The 22,378-nt window shown below is 42.2% G+C and overlaps 5 protein-coding genes across 11 annotated transcripts; 2 read left to right on the top strand and 3 right to left on the bottom strand.

Annotated features, from left to right (window-relative positions):
* Positions 1-58: 58 nt before the first annotated feature.
* Positions 59-7,745, top strand: zgc:112271 (uncharacterized protein LOC553698 homolog). 3 transcript variants are annotated; one of them, XM_048236147.1, is made up of 4 exons: positions 59-265; positions 1,064-1,161; positions 1,275-1,395; positions 7,703-7,745. In XM_048236147.1, the coding sequence occupies exons 1-3, from the start codon at positions 203-205 to the stop codon at positions 1,372-1,374; spliced, it is 261 nt and encodes an 86-aa protein (XP_048092104.1). In that variant the 5' UTR covers positions 59-202; the 3' UTR covers positions 1,375-1,395; positions 7,703-7,745. The 3 variants fall into 3 exon arrangements, with proteins under 3 accessions (XP_048092104.1, XP_048092103.1, XP_048092102.1); XM_048236146.1 differs by lacking the exon at positions 7,703-7,745 and adding an exon at positions 7,671-7,699; XM_048236145.1 differs by lacking the exon at positions 7,703-7,745 and having other exon boundaries at positions 1,275-1,646.
* On the top strand, positions 1,774-10,700 carry LOC125289370 (E3 ubiquitin-protein ligase RNF19B-like). Its single transcript, XM_048236138.1, has 4 exons — positions 1,774-1,933; positions 2,806-2,891; positions 3,125-3,274; positions 7,925-10,700. Exons 1-4 carry the CDS (start codon positions 1,789-1,791, stop codon positions 8,396-8,398), a joined length of 855 nt encoding a protein of 284 aa, XP_048092095.1. The 5' UTR covers positions 1,774-1,788; the 3' UTR covers positions 8,399-10,700.
* LOC125289372 (protein C-ets-2-like) lies at positions 10,682-12,803 on the bottom strand. 3 transcript variants are annotated; one of them, XM_048236142.1, is made up of 4 exons: positions 12,612-12,803; positions 12,090-12,329; positions 11,592-11,710; positions 10,682-11,052 (listed from the first exon to the last, which is right to left on the bottom strand). In XM_048236142.1, exons 2-4 carry the CDS (start codon positions 12,259-12,261, stop codon positions 10,804-10,806), a joined length of 540 nt encoding a protein of 179 aa, XP_048092099.1. In that variant the 5' UTR covers positions 12,262-12,329; positions 12,612-12,803; the 3' UTR covers positions 10,682-10,803. The 3 variants fall into 3 exon arrangements, with proteins under 3 accessions (XP_048092099.1, XP_048092100.1, XP_048092101.1); XM_048236143.1 differs by having other exon boundaries at positions 12,099-12,329; XM_048236144.1 differs by having other exon boundaries at positions 11,592-11,706; positions 12,099-12,329.
* Positions 12,804-13,514: 711 nt separating this feature from the next.
* LOC125289067 (protein C-ets-1-like) lies at positions 13,515-14,669 on the bottom strand. The gene is made up of 2 exons (XM_048235737.1): positions 14,552-14,669; positions 13,515-13,792 (listed from the first exon to the last, which is right to left on the bottom strand). Exons 1-2 carry the CDS (start codon positions 14,667-14,669, stop codon positions 13,515-13,517), a joined length of 396 nt encoding a protein of 131 aa, XP_048091694.1.
* Positions 14,670-16,020: 1,351 nt separating this feature from the next.
* On the bottom strand, positions 16,021-20,786 carry LOC125289822 (zinc finger protein 316-like). Of its 3 annotated transcripts, XM_048236871.1 has the most exons (4): positions 20,618-20,786; positions 19,781-20,270; positions 19,366-19,692; positions 16,021-19,218 (listed from the first exon to the last, which is right to left on the bottom strand). In XM_048236871.1, the coding sequence occupies exons 2-4, from the start codon at positions 20,160-20,162 to the stop codon at positions 18,611-18,613; spliced, it is 1,317 nt and encodes a 438-aa protein (XP_048092828.1). In that variant the 5' UTR covers positions 20,163-20,270; positions 20,618-20,786; the 3' UTR covers positions 16,021-18,610. The 3 variants fall into 3 exon arrangements, with proteins under 3 accessions (XP_048092828.1, XP_048092826.1, XP_048092827.1); XM_048236869.1 differs by having other exon boundaries at positions 19,781-20,786; XM_048236870.1 differs by having other exon boundaries at positions 19,366-19,689; positions 19,781-20,786.
* Between the last annotated feature and the right edge of the window lie 1,592 nt (positions 20,787-22,378).

Here is a 22,378-nt window from a genome sequence, read left to right as displayed (position 1 = left end):
CCCGCCTTCCTATGAGCAAAAACGAAAGCTATTTGTCATTTAGTGCAAACCCGCAGATTCAATTGGATAGCTGTTATGTATTATATTTGTGCGACTTCCGACCATGCCCAACCGGTAGAAAAATCCATGTAAAATTGTAAATAGCGTGACTAAAATATATCACCGTAACGTGTCGAGTCGTTTAGAGATTTGCTTTCTGATTATGGCAATAACAACTGACCTCATCCGCGAGAAACTGATAGCGGAGATTGGAGCAGTCCATGTGGTAGGCTCTGTGATCCCAGACCTTGTATGCTTTCGTGTCAGTCTTGATACATGTAACAAAATATGTCCACCGATTGCAAACGCTATGTTGATAGCATAATAATGAGCACACATATAATTGCAAGCATATGCACGATCATACAGTTTTACAGTGTTAAAATCTTCTAAATCTCCATGTTAATATGCTGTGTCACAACCATGTTACGCCATTGTCAACATATTTGACACATATTTGCGTTTGGATTTCTCAGAAAAGTGTAATAATTTGCCAGGTGTAAACTTCATAGCAACATGGTTTTGTTTAACATTGTAAGTGTTACTCTAACTGAGAGTGTTATACAATAAATACTATTGTCACCTTCACTACTGTCACCTTCATCAGTCAACTCATCATCACCTATAACATAGCCACCATACCACTATGCCACCTTCAGCTATTTCTATAAATGCATTGCGTTGACATAAAGCTAACACATTGTCTGTATGTATGTCTCTCCCTGTCTATAGAGATATAGACAGAGACAGATATATCTATAGATTAGTATGTTAAACACAAAGTCTACATGCTGTGTAATATGATAATTTAGAAATAATGTTAATTAATAATATAACTTGTTTTAATCAAAATGCATCATATTTTGTTTCTTTTGTGAATATTCAAGCATGAACATATACTTTAATACAGGTGTTTTGTGTAATGCACATCAATGAGGATCTGTAGTTTTAGTCACAAGACATCAGAAAACATCTAGTAATGAGAGATCATTTCACTTTCGTTTTCATTACTTTCAACCAACAGGATGTTGAAGATACCTCACCAAATAGATGTGCTGCTAGTTTCAAAGTTCTTGTGGTGTCTCCCCAGTTTGAAGGAAAGCCACTGTTACAGAGGCACAGGTAACAAGATTCTCACATTCTCACGATGGGTTGAACGACACATAGTTGGACAAAATCAACACAGCCTTCATTTAGTTTTGACCATACTTTCTGATCACACTGTACATTTCCAGAATGGTGAACACCTGCTTGGCTGAAGAACTAAAGGAGATCCATGCCTTTGAACAGAAGACCCTAACGCCAGAACAGTGGGAGAAACAGAAAGCACAGTGACACACACACACACACACACACATTCATTCAATGACCATACAATAAAACAAGGACTGGAAAGACAAGAAAAGTTGCTATCTTCATACCATGGGCATATCCCTCATGCAACAAACTCTTTCACAAAAGAGTGCTATTATCTTGTACTGCCAGTTCACATGACCGCATTGCTTATCTTCATCTACTAGTTTAAACAAGGTCTACCAGTTTCAGCTATCTTTGACATGTACACCGGAACATATTAAAAGTGTCTGTGGTAAAGGGGGAAAAAAAAACTTGTATGATTTCCTGTTTGGGTTGTGTGTGTGTGTGTGTATATGTGACGTCTCGTTTTCAGTAGCTTGCTATGAGGGTGAACTTGCTTGAAGCCAGCTCACTCGAGCTGCTTTGACATTTAGACAGAGAGGTAGACAGAAAATGGAGAAACTATCAAGCTTACTGGGGCTCACAAAGGCACTGCTGAGAGAGAAGGCCAGGAGTATTAAAATGGGACAACAGCAAAAAGCCCTCAGTGAGGGAGAATTGAGAGGCAGAGCCAGAGGACACTCTAAGACACAGCTGGGTGAGTAGACCACCTGAATAGCACTCATATCTGACTGTAGTAAAACCTATAGGCTGAGTGTAACTTGTGGGTGTGGACAAAATAAACCAATTCTTCACAGATTTTGGTTCATGTTGTCGACCAGATTATAAAGAACTGCTCTCATCTGAGGTAGATTTTGTCCTACGTGGGATGTTTTTCCCAAAGGTAATTACCATTGTGTCATGAAGCCATCATGCGCTCTGATTCATACCAAAGTCCTTTTAGGCAAGTCCCTCCACTCGGCGGCCATATACAAACGTTTTATGGGCACTCATCGGGCACAGTCTTTGGGTCGAACTTCTGGCGTGCGCCAAGGCTTCCGCGACACCAATCTTGCTCCAGCGGCGAGATCACAACACATGATTGGCACGATGCCTTCAAAACACACCATATGATTGGCTCAATGTATTCACATGTCGACGTTTTGCCGAGGAAGGGGTGGGATATGTGTAGACAACGGCCATATTGGCGTGACAAACTAGCCCCATGCATTTCTATGGAGTATTTTTTGAGTGCTGTGTCTCCACATTAGAAAGTCTCTGTTCATACCTGTGAAGGAGGACAACGGTGCATTCCAGAAGTGGTTCCCGATCCTGACCACTAGAGGGGACATCACATGAGCAGATCTGTGGTGTAGCCACATATTTTCCACATTTAAAATGGCTGGTTGTAAATGAACAAGCAAAGATTTCAGCAGGCATACAAAATAACAATGCATCAACCAAAACTGATGAGTTCATAGGAGTCCAGGATAAAGCTTTTTTTCTGTTTGTGAGGATGTGTTTATAGTGTATGCATGTTGTATTCATGCTGTGAATGCTCTCAGCCATGCCAAACTTGTGTCTATTCAGGAAGTACCATTCAGCCACAGGGTTCCTGTGGTCACAGGGTGAAATCCTCAGAAGTTATCTGCATGGTGAACATCTGCCTGAAACAGGTGAGAGAGCCATGCAATGTCAATGAGCCTGAGGTGGACATGAAACATAAACTTATTCCACAACGTCTTAATAAAGCTTACTTTTTGTGTGTGTCTCTCTCTTTAATAGTTTATAGTGCTTTCTTTTTTTTGTTGTGGGTAGTATTCTTTCATTTAATCTTTCATAACAAAGTAACAATCCCTGTTAGCTTGGCTCCTCACTCATGCCCATGTGTGTCTGCCTGCTGTTGCAGAAGAGCCTTGACTTCAGCTGTCCCGTGTGTGGGGAGACATGGGACTGGGCGCTGGCGAAGGACCAGATCCAGCTCTCTCAAGCTCAGACCACCATCCTAGAGGCCCAGGTCAACCGCATCGTCCAGGAGCTCCCAGACAGATACAAGAAGGTGGGTAGCTTTTGTCATCACAGAGATCACCAGGGTTACATAAGTCAACAGCTTGTATTTGGCTTATAGAAAGTTGTTCGGGGTTAGTGTCGTAGAATGTTCTCAGTCCTCACCAATAATTCACGTCAGTCATTTTTAGTTGTTCTTATTGATTCAGTGATGGTATAATGTTTGCAGCTGTGAAAGTTGGTCACTTTGAAACATTAACTGATCTTTTATTCAGGAAATGAGACTAAGTGATTGCTTCAGCTTTTTCTTCAGTATAGTTTCCACTGTGGGATGTAAGGTGCATAATGATTTACATGTTGAGATCAGAGTGATGTGAAATGGAAGAAGAGAAAATAAGAAAGTGCTTGAATCACTTGTGCTCAGCCCTTCTCAGGCTGAGTGTGCACACAGTTCATGAGTTTCGGAAAGCACAGTGGAATGACATACCCTGTGTCAACTGTGTCGTTACTGTAAGTAGCGAGGGCAAAGGAAATCTTGGTCTTGGAGGTCACTGTGCTCTGTATCACAGACTTGGCGGGCAACATTCAGACATATTGAAACAGGTCAATGTTAATTTAACAAAGAGCAGAACATCTCCCATTAAAACAAAAATGCACTCCCAGAATGCTTTTGCCCCTTGGACCAAATACGATGAGTCCAAAGGCAACAGTGTGGAGGTAATTTGTTTATTCACGGCCGGAGCGGTCTCCAGAGATGCCCACTGGAGCGGTCTCTAATCCCAGACAACACACACACACATACACACACACACACACCCTTGCTTCCCTCAGTGTCATGGGAAAAGCCAGGTAGGTGGCTTTTGTAAGAAGTGCATATTTAATCAACCAATCACAGTGGGGGCCTGTATTACACGACTGCTGCACTGCTGTAATAAGCTGCATGAATAAATTCTACATGCATATAAAATTGATTCTTAAATTGACGGATTTTGCTCAATACATTAACCTCCTGCTGAGCTACTGTGGCCTGAAATACACAGACCAGGAGACTAATGGAGACACAGGAGATAAAAACACCTGACGCAGATGCCACTAGAACTTGTATTTGTCAGAGTTTAATAAGTCACCTTGAGGTTGGTATACGTATCATTAGCTTCAGCCCATCCATTTTCCTTTAGTTGAGGCTTGTGGAAGAGGGGAGAGCCATATCTCTCGTGAAACAACATGACATATGGCCTTTTCATGTTTGGAGCCTACTGTTATTGCTTATTCCTGGCATTGGACTTCAAATACATTAAAATGTATTCATTTAGCAGACCCTTTTATCCTAAGCGCCTTAAAACAATTGAGGAATAGCATTCAAGCTTAACTGCAGAGCAGACATTCAAATGAAATTGATGACAAATTTGATCTGAGAACATCAATGTAACACTGATGTTACATGAAACCAGTGGACCCTTCTGAGTCATACCTTTTATTTAATCAGTTATTTATGGTCCACTACACATCTTTCATCCCTATCTTATATCTCAGACATATCTTATATAAGAAAGCTCTTAAATCTTATATACTGTAGGAAGAGAGGCATTTAATTTGTAAAACACCACCATATACTCGTTGACATGTGATGATCTGTCTTACATTTGATTCTTGGTCCAGTCTAAAATAACTGGATATGATGGTTCAATTAAATTGATCATGAAGGTTTCACAAATCGGTTATATTTTACGCAATGCATCCTGTGTCGTCACAAATCACACATGTGAATCACAAAACTGGAAAATGAACTGGAAACCTTGACCTAAGAATTTCCAGCTAACACTGAATATGAAACTAGCTGACAGATTTGGAAATTCATTCATGGAAACACATACTTTCAGCATGTACATCAGTTGCCTCTGCTGACAGACATGTTAAGGTTGTTGTGTCATAAAGTGGTATTCTTAACACTAGAAGCGCCATAATTTCATATCTACTATGCTGTAAGCGGTCATTTTGATCGTTAGATTTTAAACTCTGTATTCAACCGTCAGGACAGTATTTTTGCATTGTACATGCAACTTTTTAAACGGTCAGAATGACCGCAGTGGCAGTTCTAGTGTGTATTCCCTGGCCACTGCCTGTGGAAACGCAGGACTTCCTCTGTGTTGTGAAAGAGAAACATAGTGGCATATCTCATGTGGTGGAGCAGTGTCCGGAGGGATCTCCTGTATAGCACAGCTGATTCGCCACCCCACCTGAAACTCCGGATGTGTTGACGACAGCAACCCCATTCAGGTTTCTCAGTCGAAAAAGGTTATTTGAGGCAATGCCTTGTGCCTCCTCGACAATCTTTCACCACCCACTGCCTTCACATCCTGCTGTTGTACGTCACACCCACCTTTCATCTTACATCAGACAATCCCATCTAGTTTAAACCAGCTTTCTAGACTTTTGGTTTTATGCTTTGTGTGATGGTTTGGATTTACAAGTTCAAGTTCAAGTTACTTTATTTGTACCCAGAGGTAGATTTTGTTTGCAGTATAGAGTCCTCATACACACACGCACATATGGGGAACAAAAGAGGCACATATCACACATCATTCAATTTAAGACAGTGGGAGTTAAGAAATGGAAAGTTAAATAAAAAAAATAATTAAATTAAATTAAAAAAGAATTAAAAGTTCTTACAGGTTCAGACTATACTTAGATATTGATGTGAACTAGAATATGAATACTTTTTCCAATTTTCTTAAACAGAACAGGCGCTGATGGCCTTTTTTACACACCGCTTCACAGTTAGTTTCAAATGTGAGTTTTGAGTCTATTATCGTCCCCAGGTATTTATAAGATAGATAGATAGATAGATAGATAGATAGATACTTTATTGGTCCCCAAGGGGAAATTCAAGATTGCACACATTGAACAGTCTGACCTTTGATTGATGCGATTTCTTGTGTCTTAATTTAGTTCCTAAAATCAGTGAGCATGTCCATTGTTTTGGCTACATTTAATTGAAGGTGGGATTCCTCACACCATTCAACAAAGTCATTAATGACTGGACCATGACCTGTTTCACTGTCTTGAAGCAGGCTAACAATTACTGAGTCATCTGCATATTTAATTATGGTGCTGTTGTCCCACCTGCTCTGGCACATGTTTGTGTACAGGATGTAGAAGCGGTGAGAGTACGCATCCTTGTGGGGAGCCGGTTGATGAGCAGACTTTGTCAGAGAGACTGCCATTCACTCTCACTCTTTGTGTCCTGTTTGTTTAAAAGTTAAGGATCCAGCCCACCAGATTATTGCTCAGCTCAAACTCTTCTAGCAGCCTTGTGGTTAAAATATGGGGTTGGATTGTATTAAAAGCAGAGGAAAAGTCAACAAATAAAAGTCTGGCATGGGAGCCACTGTTATCCAAATGCTTAAAAAGTAAATTAAGTAAAGTGACTGTGGCATCTTCCACCCCCCTACGGGGTCTATAAGCAAACTGCAGAGGGTCAAGTGAATGCTCTGTTTTCCTTAATATTTCAGACCTCACCAATTTTTCAAATGCTTTCATTACAGTTGATGTGAGTGCCACTGGTCTAAAATCATTGAGGGTTTTGGGGCTGTTGGATTTGGGAACAGGGACAACCACAGCATCCTTCCAAACATCAGTACTAGTTGTGCCTCTAAAGATTTGTTAAAAATGTAATGGAAAGGAGGACTTAAAGGAGAATTCCGGTGTGATATTGACCTAAAGTGTATTGAAACATGATACCGAGTGTGAACGTATGTCTCATAGCCCATCTCGGCTTGTCCCCTGCACTCCAAAATCTCAAGCTAGTTAGCCGATGCTACCAACAGCTTTTTTCAATAGTGGTGCCCGCATCGGGCTAGCCATGCAAATAAATCACTGTTTTACACCCATTTACGAGGCTCAATGTATCTCCACACTTCATTGGTAGACTTCGAGGGCCCTGACATTTAAAAGCGAGACATTGAGAACTTTGAAAAAGCACTGGTAGTTTACTTACAAGACGATTTATACAGACAGTATCTTCACGAAGTTTAGCGTTTGCAGCCATCTTGAATTTAGTCACGATAAGTCGAGCAACGAGTAAGAATGAACTGGTATGATAAGGGATCAGATTCCAAATATAATTCAGTGGAAATGCATGGATTCCAGTTTCTTCCAGTAGCACACTCGGTATCATGTTTCAATACACTTTAGGTCAATATCACACCGGAATTCTCCTTTAATTGCTTTGCACAGGTTTTGAGTGTGCGCCCACAGATTGTTGTCTGGACCATGACTTTTGTTAACTCTTATGGAGAGGAAGGCTTTATGCACTTCTTTTTGTCTTATGTTAAAGTGGTGAATATGATCATTTACTGTACGTATATGGGGTTTAACTCTCCAATTGAACTGCAAAAATTTTTTGCTGGTATCCTAGCTGGTGAAAACTTACACAAACAAATACATACACACACACACACACACACACACTCATACATACACACACACACACACACACACACACACACACACACACACACACACACACACACACACACACACACACACACATACCGGTACATACACACACACACACATACACGCACACACAGAGACATACTGAAAAACTTGAGCATAATAGCAACACACACACACTCAAGCATACATATCTATACCTGTTTCTGCCTGCCCTCACCTTTCCACTTCTCTTCTGCGTCCCCAGTGTCCAGTCTGCTCCTGCATCCTCAGTCGTCCGCTGGACAGCACGGGTCAGCCGTGCCCCTTCTCCAGCTGCGCCCGCTGCCCCCACACCCACCACTTCTGCTGGGCGTGCCTGGCCCCGTGGCTCTTCCCCGACGAGGCGGGGGCGGGCCAGTGCAGCAACGGCTCGTGCTACCTGGTGGGCACCCTGCTCTCGTGCGACGTGGTGACGGAGCCTGGCAGCTCGGTGCTGGGGTGCCCGCGCTTCCGCGCCTGCCCCAAGTGCCTCGCCCTCCTCTCGCACACAAGGGACGGCTGCAAGCACACAGCATGCCCGGAGTGTGGGCACGTGTTCTGCTACGTGTGCCTCCTGGACACTGCCGCGTGCCCGCAACAGGAGAATGAGCACTACCTCCCGTTCTGCAGGGGCCAGAAGGCCAAGAGACAGTGGTTTGTTACACAGCACGGCATGCAGTGTGACCTGCTGTCCACTTGACGGACGATATATATATCAAACCTACATCCTGTTTGGTGGGTCAGTTTCTGACTGTGCTTGTGCTACTGTGCCCTCTAATGGTGTGTGTGACATTAAGGGGATTCAGGTATCATTTGATTATTTTTACATTAAAATTGCCCTAATGTGTTGAGATCCTTTTTAAATACAGTAAATAGATTATAATAGAACAATGACTGACACTTAATGGAGTTAGAGATAAGATTTTAATTTGAAAAATAATTCAAGTTCACTACACACTTCTATTTGCCTTGTATATTTTTTTCTATTGATTTTAAAATGCACATAGTGTACATAAAGTTATTGTAGTTCACAGGTGCTGAGCAAATTAACTTGTTCACTCACACTGGTATGGTATGTGAACATAGAAGATCTGTTTATAAAACGAATATAAAACCACTGAACGGTGCTCCAATGTTCCCTCACTGATGACTAACTGAGATGGAAAAAGAAAGAGAGAGAGAATAGAGGGGTAGAGAGAACATGTGGAGACAAAGAGAGAGAGAGGGGGAGAGAGAGAGAGAATAAAGGGGTAGAGAGAACATGTGGAGACAAAGAGAGAGAGAGGGGGAGAGAGAGAGAGAGAGAATAAAGGGGTAGAGAGAACATGTGAAGACAAAGAGAGAGAGGGGGAGAGACAGCAACGTGGACACCCACCTACAGCACCTCCGAGTCTGGGTATTACTTCCACCACTTTCCCCCTCATGCTCATCCGCTCATGTGGAGGGGAAAAAAAAAGAGAGAGAATATGAAGGATGGAGAAGAGTGAAAGATTTGAGCATTTATGTGCCGATGACAAGACTGAAAAGATTTTTTTTCCAAGCATGTTGTCTGTGAGGAGAATTAAAAGGTGTCTGTCAAGAGAATTACAGGTTAGACATCACATAAAGAAAGGCTGTGTGAACGTCTCTACATGTATTAGATCAGATGGAGTGATAGCATTGCCATACAGAGAATGGAAGGACTGAAATAACTGAGGTCTGGCTAATGAGGTCATGCTAATGTCAAGATGGAAGTGTGACGAGGATAAGCAAAAGCTCAAGCTGAAACAAAACAAATGTTTAATAGTCTTGTAAACACAATATTTATACCATGTAAACGTGTAAAGTGTTAAAGATGACATAAACCAGATATATTGTTTTATGTAAAGCCTGCTTCTACAATGAAATCAATTGTTGACCTTTTAGCTTGTATATGGCAAAGGTTGTGCTCTTTGTTTAAACCACACCGGTGTCAGTCATGTAACACAGCAGTCTGTATGCCTGTCAAGTGTCAACACTGGCAGTGTTAAGTGTAGTGTTTGTTCTGGTGCTATGCCTGCTGTGTTTCATGCAGGCCCTCCGTGATGTGCATCAGATGTAAGCCGCTGTTTCAGCGCGGCTCAGGTGCACCGAAGCGTGAGGAATCCGGCGCTGAGCAATGGAGTGTCTGTCAATTACGTTCCATTAATTCAGCTTCCAACGGGGCTTTTGTTAACACATCTTTTCAGTCCTCATACAACAAAGAAATACATTTAGACATACACAGAACAAATATATTGACGCACAAACATAGAGCCTAATATGAATGAGGTTTGGCAGATGTTGAGAGGTATTTTGTGATTTAGTGACATTATCAAAAGTGTGGGTGCATACACTTAAAATGGTGCCTTTAACAGCACACTTGCTGCAAGTGTAAGCATTTAACCCATGTCCTCATCTCCATATCTCAATGTTACAGTGTTTCTATGCTTCTATGACCAGACAATCACTGGTCAATAGCTGACTGAACAAACGACTACATTTTGTAGGCTGAACTCTCATTATTGTGACTGAATGCAAATAATATAATATTAATATTGGATTATCTCTCAGTACAGTATATAATAATAGTAAGTCACTATACAGATGTACTGTAAGGCCTACACAAAACCCTGTGGAGTAGATTATGACCTTTAGTAGAGTCACCCTGCATGTGATGATTTATCGTCAATATGTACATACAAGCATGACAATTCACAGTTAATTGTTCCTTTAGAGTGACATTGTTATTGATGATCTTGAAAAACTATATATTGCACATTTAAAAAGAACTGCAAATGAAAATATAGTCTTTGCTTACGGATTAAAACTTGTTTTTGCACAGATTCTCAGTGTCCAGTTTGCCTCTGCATCAGATGGCTACATGAATAAAAAAACAAAATACAATACTTGAGGTGGTTTCTTGACACTGTCCCATTGTCAAGTGTAATTGTGCATTGTAAGAGCAAACTTGGACATAATAAATAATTGAGATATAATATTAATTTCCAGGTGCCCCTTTATTCTGTAGAACTGGTTGTTGTTGAATCCATTCTATTTTAACAGGGATCCGACGTTTGAACAATGTCATTTCAGCATTCTCCAGCTTCACAGGGACCCGTTTGATCCATCTGAGAACCCTTCAGACACTTCGCTTTGTCGGATGTCTAGCATGGCATGGAGCTCCTCTGGTGAATATCCCAGCAGGCCTTGCAGGTTGCAAACAAAGCGGTAGACGTAGCGCTTGCCGGCCGTCTTGTGGATGATGTTTTTGTCATAGTAGTATCGCAGGCCTCGGCTCAGCTTCTCGTAATTCATCTTCGAGTTGTTCTTACGGCGTCCCCACATCTGAGCCACCTGGAATAGCATTTTTGTAGTCAATTTGTAATTGTAATGGATTGTAAAATAGTGTAAATTATTGACATTGGCAATGTGGGGGCCAAGCTGAACCTCCTAGAGGTCAAATAACACAAAATTGTTTGTGCATCCATACAGTTGGAACCTTCAGTCCATGTACCAAATGTTGGTGTTTACAGTTTTTCTGCTTGGCCCCCAATAATAAGAAAGGGTAAAAAACACAATGAGTCTGACCAAAATGGGGAGGCAAGTTGCTAGCCAGGCATCAAGGTACCAGCTATGAACTTTGTTTCAGACTTGTCCTTTCATTCATGGTGAAGACACCACTGTCAAGATACTGACAGCTGATTTGATAATTCAATAGGATTTTGGACATTGAAGGCAGCATGAAGGATACATATACACAGCCTTCAAAATTAGGCAAAATAAAAGCAGAATTTTATACAAAGTTTGATTCGGACATGCCTCGATGCCTTGCTACCACTGAATGCTATCTGGAAGGCTTACATATGATCCTAAGATGAACAGGCAGTGGTTACCTCATCAGGGTCAGTCAGTTTGAATTCCCATCCATCTCCTGTCCAGCTGATGAATGATTGACAGCTCCGATCAGTCAGAAGCTCCAATAGGAACTGCCACAGCTGAATAGGGCCACTGCCTATTAGAGGCCACAGAAAAGGATGAGAGAAGAGGTGGAGTTTACAAAACAGTCACTGATATAAAAAAAAAAATCAATATTTCAAAAAGCACAGCGTGTGACCACATCACCTTTCTGTTGTAAACAGCTGATAAAATCCTTAATTATTTTTTCATGCAGTGGCAAGTTAGTAATTGTGGGCATATTCCAAAACCAAATTCTACTTGCAATAATAAAAAGCTCCATGCAAAACCCAGGACAGATATGTCCTGTTTTGAGTCTTCTTAGTCATTTTTCTCAGACAATCCTTCAGAATACTCGGCGTAATAACCTCATTGCATCACATGGCGTGACATGACAACCTATAGCAGTTACACAACAAGACGCCTCTATGTGTTACCAGTATAACCTGCCAAGACGGCGGCTGGGACCACAGCTTTGCCCAGGTCTGCCTTGTCCCCCACAAACTCCCTGAAGCTCATGTGGGAGTGTGGCAAGGTGAAGGCTGTGTCCGGCAGGTGACCCTCCTTCCTGCCATAGTCCAGCTCCTCGTGGACCCCTGCCCATAGCATGGATGTGTCTGTGTCAGCCTCGGTGTAGCACAGCAGCGCCTCTACCTCCACAGCACACGGACCTGTTCCTGAGACAGACAACACTCATGAGACAGAGCATATGAAATATATTCAAATAGGAAAAACGTTACATTGTTGTGTGATAAAAATTCGAGGAAAAAAATCTTTCTTTCAGAAAATTCTCCATTGAAAACATTCTGCAAACCTTGAATGATATGAAATTCTTGCAATCCATTTTTACAGTGATTAAAACATTATGTAGTACTGGCCCACTGTTGAATAACATTCAACATGGGATGGTGACTGGGTATCAAGAAGTGAATCTACAGTCAGAAGAGAATTTGCATTACCTGGTTCATTGATGCTATGGTAGTCCAGTACAGACGATGGCACCTCTTGAGCTTTTCTTAAGTGTGTCTCTTCCCTAGGATGAGTGAAGTCATGGTGTCTAGAGCTCACGGTGTCCAGAGAGAGCAGATGCACAGTCTCCGATGCTGCATGATTGGAAAGCAGTTGGTAGTGTGGATTGTCTGTAGACAGGGCTGAGCTACTGTCTGGGAAAAAAATGCAGTATTATATGTTTGACTAATATCTAGAATATCAAGTAGAACACATTATCTGATCTATCCCAATGGTTTATCTATTCATCTTCGTAAAATATCTGTATAGTGGCTTTTTGGTATATTATCCTTATCTTTGTAGTGATGCTGCAAATGTACCACGTTTTTTGTATGATGTTGAAATAATAACGTCCACCTATATAAATATAAATATCCACCTAAACATGAAAAAAATGGCATAAGGTTTAAGATCTGTGGTCACTGTGTAAATCCTTGAGTTAAGCTTGTGATTGTAATTTGTGGTGCAATATAAAAACAATTTTACTCACCTATGCTGCATTGTGATTGGCTGAAGGGGGATGATAGGCAAATATATTGGCTTTGGTCAGGTTCACATTCTGTATTACACACATAGAACTAGAGTTAACAGAAGCAGTCATATAACTACATACAGTCACAGATGATCAGTGGAAGGTAAATCATTAAATTATAGTAAATAACAGCTGAATCTGATTATTTCTTTGTTTGCTCACAACACATACAGTATCTCCATGTTAAAGTCATCCAGTTGGGCCTGCACAATCAGGTGCTTCACAGCGGTAGGATAATAGACTATTAAAGTACTGAAAGTATAAAAGTAGCATGAAAGCAGACTGGAGCTTGCAGGATTTAATAAGTGCAAAAAAAAAACGTCTAACATTTCTCTCTGTCCATTTTGACTCTGGCAAAGACAAAGCAGGTGTCGAAACTTATCTCCATGTGTTTACCTTTGTGCATGGTTTCCAGGTGCTCCCACAAGATTTCTCCTGCGGTGCAGTCAGAGATCAGAGCCAAGAAGCCCTCTCTGTCCAGGCTGCAAAGCTCACATCCTCGAATGCCCCGCAAATCCATCCCCAGGCTTTGCAGGCCGAACTCAGCCTGGCACCAGTCTAACCAGTGGTCAACATGCCACTCTGACCACAAGCTGGGGTCTTCCATAGAAAAAAGAAAAGTTGTTGAATTTATTACGTTACAAACTAACTTATATTCCGAAGGAACAGTTTGCTCAAAAATTAGAAAAGGTCTCTCTTCAACATCATTGACTTAGACCTCTCAAATGAAGGATCGTGAATGACATTCATTTAGCACTTTTCTTGACTCCCAAATGACTCATTGTGGAGGACCTCTCCTTTGTCACCCCAGAAAGTTTACAAAGTTTTGGTAGTCATAGTGGCAAAATGAAAGGAATGTATTCTAATGGCATGAAGAATAGTAGATTTTTGTTGCTGTTTTGTTACTGCTAATTTACTTATTCCTTTAGTGTTCAACAACTGATAAGCTCTACCACACTTCACCTGTGCACAAGTTGAGGCTAAGTGTAGAAGTCAATGGTCATCCATGGACATAACTATCTTTAACAAATATAGCGCTTATTACCTAGCCTTATCACCTTATTACCATTCCTTATTACACTTAAATACCTTACAAAAACACTGACATATTGACAAATATGCTGCAAGCAGAACTATACACTACTCCATACCCAAATAAATGTGCTGCAAGCAGAACTATACACTACTCCATCCCCAAATAAATGTGCTGCAAGCAGAACTATACACAACTCCATCCCCAAATAAATGTGCTGCAAGCAGAACTATACACTACTCCATCCCCAAATAATTATAAAGGCGTATCAGTCCCCTGGGCAGGTGGTTCTATCTCAGAGATACAAAGACGCTGCGGAACCGTACCCCTGGGGAACCGCAGACGGCTCCTCTCCTGAGTGAAGCCGGCGAAACTGGCCCTCACTGCCTGGGTCAGAACCTCTTTACTGGTGGGGGTGAGAGGAGGCACCTCCAGAGGATCCATCTCTGACAACGAACGAACGAACAAATAAACGACAGAATGACAGACAGGAATAAAGAAATACAGAATTAAAGAAATAAAGTCAGAACCTTGCTGATTAGATACAAAATAATAGATGATACTACATGTTATTTAACTATCAAATTATGAAAAACATTATTCATTTGTGGTGGTATGCAGTGTCCTACTCTTTCTAAGCGTTTCAGGGATATATTCCTGAACTTGTATAATGTATCCTCCTTCTGTGGTTACATTTTGTTTGTATCCAATCTTTTGTCAAGTCCACTCACATTTGCTTAGGTATACACATACAGTCCTGCATTGCTGAAATCAAACACAAACGCTAAATCACATGTTGAATATCTCAGAGAGACTAAGAAATAGGTAACAACCACTAGTTGTGAAGTAATATGACATCTTACCATACGAGTTCCAATCCATCCTGAGCATTAAAGCAAGCGAGTAAATAGAAGGTAGATACACATTAATGTGTCGAAAAGGGGTGGGGAGGATAGGAGTTTTAATATAGTCCTGGGAGAGAAGGAGGGAGGTTGAGATGGATACCTATCAATCATCAGGCCATAGGGCGGGGGAAGAAGGGACCTCAACCAATCATTTCGAAGAATGGAGTGTGAAATGTATAGAAAACCAAGCCTGTAAAACATTTCAAGAATGACATGATGCATGTAAAACCAGAAATGCTCAAGTTAAAATTATCATGTATTAGAATTGAGGAAACATTTTGTTGACCGACATAGGATGAGTTTAAAAGTTTAAAGCTCTACATCTTTAGAAAAGGGGGAAACTGTCCCTGGATCAGGATTTCCTTCCAGGATCGCTGGGAGCTCACGGACACAATGGGCACTTCTCTTTAGAACTGATCTACCAAAGCCGATGTTCTCTTAACATGCAAGGGTGTTTTGTTGATTTGTGTGATGTCAGTCAACACTTTACTGGATATAATTATAAAGGGTTCCCTCATCTTGTGGCAAATCCATCCCAAAACACACTCACTCACACACACACTGTGCTGGCTTAACATGTTACTTACATCACAGTGCCCTTCTTAATCTCAGTGTTTCAGGAGTGTGTGTGCAGAGAGAGAGAAAGAGAGGGAGAGAGAGAGAGAGGAGAGAGAGAAAGAGAGGGAGGGGGAGGGTTTAGAGCTGGTATTGAGCATCTATCTGAGTGTTCATAGGGGGCGGCTACACTAATCCACAGGACTGTCCTGCTACTGAGGCGCTCAGAACCAGGAGATCCAACTAGAACATTAATGCCATCTATCTGGATAAGGATATGACTTGCAAGGGTTTGGTATGGATCAGTTAATAAGGAAGTAAATAAAGACATAGTCTGACAGAGGTTAAGACTTTATTCTATTACCAATGTCCAAACAATGACAGTTATGATTGTGTTTCAAGGGAATACAAAATAATAGTAGCACATTTAGTTTGTCAAGAAGTTAAACCAAGTTTAGAAAATGTACAAACAACAAATAAAACCCTCCCGACTCCCGACCCAAGTCCCTGGGTTTATGCCGCATGATGCAAGGCAATATCAATGCAAACTTGAGTGTATTATGGAGGTCAAAGCCACCTATAGTGTTCAATCGGTTACGACCTAAGTGACATTATGTGCACAGGGAATACCGTGTTATTCAATTAATTTCACAGATGCAGTATTTGCACATAAAAACTCTAAACCACAAATCTGTGTTTTAGGAGTGAAAGTTGGTGTGTGAAGTCATATGGCTTCCAGGGCTTTGTGATATACTCCCCAGGTGTCCTAATCAGCATATTCAGAGAATGGGCCCTGCTGGTGCTGGTGCCCCCATGAGATGTATTGTGACAAAAAAAAAGCCAATCTTTCACCCCTTCAGTGATTCCACTAACTGCCATCTGCTTAATATCTAGCCTCAAGCCATTTAGGGATTTACCGTTGGTAAAAAGTCATATATTGAGTATTTCTAAATAACAAAATTTAATTAGTAACCATCAAGTCATAAGTTCAAGGGTAAAATACACTGGGGATTGTTTAAATAAATGGTCATATAGGGTCTGCATTACACAAGTTATTGTCTTACTGCACTTGCTCAGTTTATTGCAGAGAGGACTGCTTGCTTACACACAGGCCTCTACTTAAACAACTTGGCGAACTTAAGGATGGTTGACAGGCACATCTGTGATAAGCCCATGTAAGGATTTTAAGCACCGTTCAAAATGCTGAGGTCTGTTTGTTTCTATTTCAGTGTGAGCAAAAAAAGGACATTGTTAGTTGAAGTCTTTCTAATCCTGCACTTCTTTAAATATATTGTTAGAAATGTGGAGTTTATCCTGTGTGACGAAGACAAGACATTACAATCCATCATTTCCATATTGCATGGATGGGAGTGCATTGCTCATATACTCTTGGTTATTGGTGTGCGTGATGCTAGACATGACCTGACCTTCTCTACCTAGCTTGAAACGATGTCTTCAACCACCTCTCTCCCTCAGTGCACTTTGGCTAGGGTCACACCACAGGTCTTTTCAGGTTTTTGCTCATATTCGACTTTGTTGTGTGGCTGTTCACATTGTTTTCATTAAATGTGGCCAATATCAGATTCCTACCTGAGTGTGGACTGCATGCACAGAACAACGAACGAACACACATACAGCACACCATAGGCCTATTGACTACCTCTGTATCCACTGAGTGTATAACCTACACCAGAGCCATTGAAAGAAAGAGTTGCGACATTCTTTGATGTCGCCGCCACGCGATCAAAAGTCCCAAAAAACGTGTGCCGAATGGCTGTAATGCAGGAGGGTGGGATGCATTTCTGGATGCTGGAGGGTGTAATCTAGTTACTCATAGACAACTGACCAAGTGATTGGCCCGTTTTCAGTTCCGAAACTTCCATAACCCGGAAACTGCCATGGAAAAGCGCTGCCATCTCTCTATTATGGGAGTGTCGCTCAAATTCTAATGAATGTCGATCAAAAACGTAAAAGTCAGATGAATTCCGATGTTCAGACTACACGTCACACTACAAAACATTAGACCCGTGTCGGATTTTAAGCCACATATGGAAATGGCCCCAATCACGACTGAAAAAGTCGTGAAAAATTTAATGTGATTTGTGCTGTTCACACTGTTTCACGTGAGACAATCAGATTTGGCCCGGTAGTGTGACCCTAGCCTTTGTTATCCATCATTCTAATGGGAAGCGCCCGAGAGGAACCTCTCAAGGCCACCACTGAACCCGCAAATTGTTCATCTGAGAACAAGCAATTTTCTCTATTTGTGAACTCTTCCAAAGGTACAGGTTTTCTCACCAAAGGCTTGACTGATAAACACACACACACACACACACACACACACACACACACACACACACACACACTTAAATGAATGTTTTGGGAAAGTCTGTATTCTCAACATTGTGGTATTGTCATTTCCACTTAACATAAAGCGCAGTCTATGGGCCGCACTCTGTGAAAAGTTGTATTTGTTCACTGAAAATGTATTGAACTATTCTGATGAGCTAGTTAGAACAGCAAAAGCATTAAAGTCTGACGTTGACAACAGTTGAGTGAGTGCCCCTACACACCACCAGCTGGCTCATAAAAAAGGGAACCGACTGATTTTTTCATTCACTTCAGTTGTCAAGCATGTGTTTGTTTTTACCAAATTGCCCCAAACTGGAAGAGGCTCAGTTAAAAAGGCCGGTTCAACCACTTTGAACACTGACCTGCAGATGGCACCATCCACCTTACTGTTTCCACTTTGCATGAGTTTGACCCTGACAGCATCTGTCTAAACTTTCAGCCCAAACTCTCACATCTGTTCACTCACTATCTACTCCAGCACAATGCACTGACCACCTGTAACCAAGCTACTGAAGACCAAGATCAACGTTCAGCGTAACTCACACAGACAGGACGTTACTGTCTCACGCTTGTTTATTGTCCCATCACTGCCTGAGTCTGTCGGTTGTGTAGCCGCTGGTGGAAGCGCAGCCCGCCGCTGTTCCTGAAGGACATGCCGCACTGGCTACACACGTAGGGCTTCTCGCCCGTGTGGATGCGGAAATGGCGCGTGAGCGCCCCCGAGTGGCGGAAGCGCACGCCGCACGCCGAGCACGTGTAAGGCCGCTCGCCCGTGTGGATGCGCAGGTGCGTCTTCAGGTTCTCCATGCGGTTGAAGTCGCGGCCGCACTCGCCGCAGTGGTACGGGCTGCGCCCCGGCGGGAACTTCTGCTGCTTGGGCGGCCGGCCGCCAGGACGCGGCCCCGCGCTGTTGGCCGGCTTGGAGCGGTGGTGCTGGCTCTGGTGCCGCCGCAGGTCGCTGGGCCGCTGAAAAGGCCGGCTGCAGATCTTGCAGACGTGCTGCTTGTAGGAAGGGGGCAGCGCGGGGAGGTTGGGCCTGACGGGAACGCTGTAGTTCTGAGGGACCGCAAGGGGCAGTGGAACAGGGTCGCTGGGCTGGTACATACCGGGGAACACAGGCAGAGTGCCCACTGACGAGGAGCTCATCTCAGTAGCCTGCATGGTGACTGCCATTGGGTGGGCTGAGGACACAAATGGTATTAGTTAGTATGGCAACTCCTAGCTAACCAAATCAAAAATGTACACCACTACTTATATTAAGGATAGAGACCAGAAAAGGAAATTAAATGCTATCTGGCACCCTCACTGTGAGTATTTCGGTCTCTTACCCAGGGCATGGCTGCCGTCTTGGCTGAGTGTGTTGGCCTCACACCCGGGCAGGCCCAGGGGATCCGGTCTCCAGTCCTCCAGCATCTTAGACTGGGCCAGTGAGAAGCCGTCGTCGGGACCCTCACCCACATCATCAAAACCAAGCTGGGAGTCAGAGCCCGAGACAGAACCAGAGGCACGGCCCAAATCTGGTTTCTCCTCTTTCACTTGAACTTCTGCTGAGGATTCATATGACACATCCTCCTCATGTGGATCTGATTGGTCATAGTGATCTACCATTTTCTCATTTGGTAAGCATGGAGCCAGTGAATGCTGTTTCATATCTGCTAAAGTTAGAAAGGACAGGTAAAAACGGTTAACAACACAAACAATAGCTACACACTTTCTGACTATTTATATGTATTTGATTCCTACCTTTTTCCATGATTGCAACAGGGACTAATTCCTCACTCGGTGTCGGGTTCAGGGTTTGTGAGCACACTCTGCCGTCCTCACAGATCTCACTGAAAGTACCGTCGAGGCGTTCACAGCTTGCCTCGGCCTCGACAATTAGATAATCACACTTTTTCTTTACAGAGACACTCACAGAGGTCTTTGCTAGATCCTCGCTGTTTCTGACGTGGTTTTCAGCTTTAAGTCTGTCGTTATTGTGCGGGCTATCTGGTTGGCTCGAATGACTGACTGATAACGGGACTTGACCATCTCCTGCTGCGCACAAACGTGCTGAATCCAATTCTTTCTCGGCTGACTCCAGGCGCAATTTCAGAGACTTATTCTCACGCAGCGTTTCGTGCATTTGGTCGCGTACATCGCCAAAGGCTTGTCCCACTAGTTTGCTGACCTCTCGCACAGCTATCTCCACAGCCACCTCAAAAGCGCCGTGGATCGTGGCAGCAAGTTCGTCCTGAAAAGACATGGAAATATCGCTGCTCAAAACCAACCCGGACGAACCCTGGGCAGCAGCCATGGTTTCACGGTCTCTTTTGCTCCCGATTGTGGTTTTAAAGCGCGGTTTCATCCTCAATGAACTCGTATGACAAGCTCTCGAAAGAGGAAACGTATAGAATTCCTACTGATTCCTGCTTTTTACACAATAAACAAAATGGTAACAATAACGTTATAGTTATCGTCGTATCTGTAACAATACTTTCATTTCATTAGCCTAGCAGTAGTAGTACTATGACTGGACTGGACTGGGTAACAGTTAATTAGCAGCGCATCATAATCAATAAGCCAGCTCCTGCTTCTTACCAACACCTCTCAAAACAATGTCGGTACTAAAATCATTTTCAATCTACACTCTGTTGCATTGTCGTCCGTGTTCTCGTGGACCAAACAGAAAATTGAGAAAATTAGTTTAGGGGCTGTATGAACGTGTCCTCCATGGTTTGTTTACAAAGACAGTCCGTGACTACTTCCGTTTTCCGGTTGCAAGTAGTGGCAAATCACTGTTCGCGATATTTTCAAGTGAAGGCCATGTGAAATGTATAAAACATGTTTTATGAAATGTCGTTGGGGAAAAAACTATACAATGCATTACTTAACCTGTCTTTGATTAATCAACAGCCATGTTTTCTGGATTTAACACAGATTAAATCACTACAATCTTAATATTATAGCACAATCTACAATCTAAATTACTAGGCCTACAATATATAAAGCACAATGTAAAATCTACACAATTACACTCTTTATAGCCCAATCTACAATCTACAAATTACTACAATCGTTATCCTATAGTTTTAATACATGGCTGACAACGCGGATCAGTTTACGCATGTCAAAATGAGCGCTCTGTCAAATTGGCGCCCCCTTGTGGCGAACTGTATATTTGCAATGTCTATGATGCTTGAATTTGGGGTCACAAAATAACAGTCATATAATGAACATTTTGGGGAAATGGATCAAAGCTATGAGTAAGATGCGTGAACCGTGTAATTACTTCACAGTACCTCTTTTTCCTGAATCATTTTGGTATTACAATGAATTTCCGTCCCTGTAGAGATTAATAAACCCCTAGCAGTTGAAGAGGAAGGAAATAGAAGGCATATAGCCTACGCCTGTATGCCTGTATTCAAATTTAGATGTTTTCCCTTCCATTCCACCTTTTTAGGCTGTTTAACAGTTGTTGACACTCTGCAAACACACGTTTTTATGCTTTGGATGTTTCCCTGAGTGCAAGACAAGACGTTGACACTGATGACTACGTTCTCACACTAAGAGATGATAATGTAACGTGCCAAGCGAGTTTGACTGTTCGGTTACTGACGTAAAAGGACCATAATGCTGTGCGAGCACGCACATGATGCTTTTTTTATAAGGTGTTAATTCACGGTTTACTTGGATGTCAAGTACAGCATGTTAGTAATATCAGCCGTAAGCTGAGGGTGACTTGTGCCTTAAGATGTGTGTTCATTCAGTGCCACCCTTTCCCGCTGTTTTGTGCCAGGGTATAAAAACCCTATGCCGCCTTGGCATGGGGGTCAGTCAGTTTTGTTGAGTGTTTCTGTCTGCCCAGAGTAAGACAGAGTGCTTCTGTCTGATCCCCATGTGGGGCCGCCTGAAATTTAAATGGGATCGGCTGAGATACTGGGTCTCTCACAATTGAACAGTACTTTGCATAAAAATATACATAAATTAAACTCAAAATAAAATGATTAAAAACCCCATGATATCCAAGTTAAGTAACAGATCCTTTATTACAATCTAGTTAAAAAAAAAATAAACTTAGACAGCTCGCATGATATGTTTGATTGACGGAATTATGCTTGATCAATGTTTGAAACAAAGTAGCAAAACAACCAGGCACGCAAGGACATTTGGGGAAAGTCAAAGTACCGCTTTCGTCTGGATGTTGCAGCAGAGATGAGTTGAGCTATCTCTCGCAATATGTGAATGATTGTGGTTGCCAATGTTTTGTGACATCAAAATAGGGTCACTTGCCCAAGGTTGGGAACCACTGCATTAAACACTATAATAAGTTATAATGCAACTTGGTATTACCAGGTCCCT

This window comes from Alosa alosa, chromosome 24, assembly GCF_017589495.1.
Source record: "Alosa alosa isolate M-15738 ecotype Scorff River chromosome 24, AALO_Geno_1.1, whole genome shotgun sequence".
NCBI classification, from domain to species: domain Eukaryota; kingdom Metazoa; phylum Chordata; class Actinopteri; order Clupeiformes; family Clupeidae; genus Alosa; species Alosa alosa.
The sequence above is the reverse complement of the archived record's forward strand: the minus strand, read 5'-3'. Positions and strand labels throughout refer to the sequence as shown.

What these genes read in the sequence shown, in the direction of transcription:
- zgc:112271 (XM_048236147.1), top strand. Translation starts at nt 203, where the DNA reads ATGGCAATAACAACTGACCTCATCCGCGAGAAACTGATAGCGGAGATT. An exon ending in AGATTGGAGCAGTCCATGTG is followed by an intron (nt 266 to 1,063) that starts GTAGGCTCTGTG and finishes TTCAACCAACAG; the next exon opens with GATGTTGAAGATACCTCACC. An exon ending in CCACTGTTACAGAGGCACAG is followed by an intron (nt 1,162 to 1,274) that starts GTAACAAGATTC and finishes GTACATTTCCAG; the next exon opens with AATGGTGAACACCTGCTTGG.
- LOC125289372 (XM_048236142.1), bottom strand. Translation starts at nt 12,261, where the DNA reads ATGCTATGGGCAGGGGTCCACGAGGAGCTGGACTATGGCAGGAAGGAG. An exon ending in CGTCTTGGCAGGTTATACTG is followed by an intron (nt 11,711 to 12,089) that starts GTAACACATAGA and finishes GGCCTCTAATAG; the next exon opens with GCAGTGGCCCTATTCAGCTG. An exon ending in AACTGACTGACCCTGATGAG is followed by an intron (nt 11,053 to 11,591) that starts GTAACCACTGCC and finishes ATGCTATTCCAG; the next exon opens with GTGGCTCAGATGTGGGGACG.
- LOC125289822 (XM_048236869.1), bottom strand. Translation starts at nt 20,384, where the DNA reads ATGAAACCGCGCTTTAAAACCACAATCGGGAGCAAAAGAGACCGTGAA. An exon ending in TGTTGCAATCATGGAAAAAG is followed by an intron (nt 19,693 to 19,780) that starts GTAGGAATCAAA and finishes TTCTAACTTTAG; the next exon opens with CAGATATGAAACAGCATTCA. An exon ending in AGACGGCAGCCATGCCCTGG is followed by an intron (nt 19,219 to 19,365) that starts GTAAGAGACCGA and finishes TTGTGTCCTCAG; the next exon opens with CCCACCCAATGGCAGTCACC.
- LOC125289370 (XM_048236138.1), top strand. Translation starts at nt 1,789, where the DNA reads ATGGAGAAACTATCAAGCTTACTGGGGCTCACAAAGGCACTGCTGAGA. An exon ending in ACACTCTAAGACACAGCTGG is followed by an intron (nt 1,934 to 2,805) that starts GTGAGTAGACCA and finishes GTGTCTATTCAG; the next exon opens with GAAGTACCATTCAGCCACAG. An exon ending in TCCCAGACAGATACAAGAAG is followed by an intron (nt 3,275 to 7,924) that starts GTGGGTAGCTTT and finishes CTGCGTCCCCAG; the next exon opens with TGTCCAGTCTGCTCCTGCAT.
- LOC125289067 (XM_048235737.1), bottom strand. Translation starts at nt 14,669, where the DNA reads ATGGATCCTCTGGAGGTGCCTCCTCTCACCCCCACCAGTAAAGAGGTT. An exon ending in CCGTCTGCGGTTCCCCAGGG is followed by an intron (nt 13,793 to 14,551) that starts GTACGGTTCCGC and finishes TTTCTATGGAAG; the next exon opens with ACCCCAGCTTGTGGTCAGAG.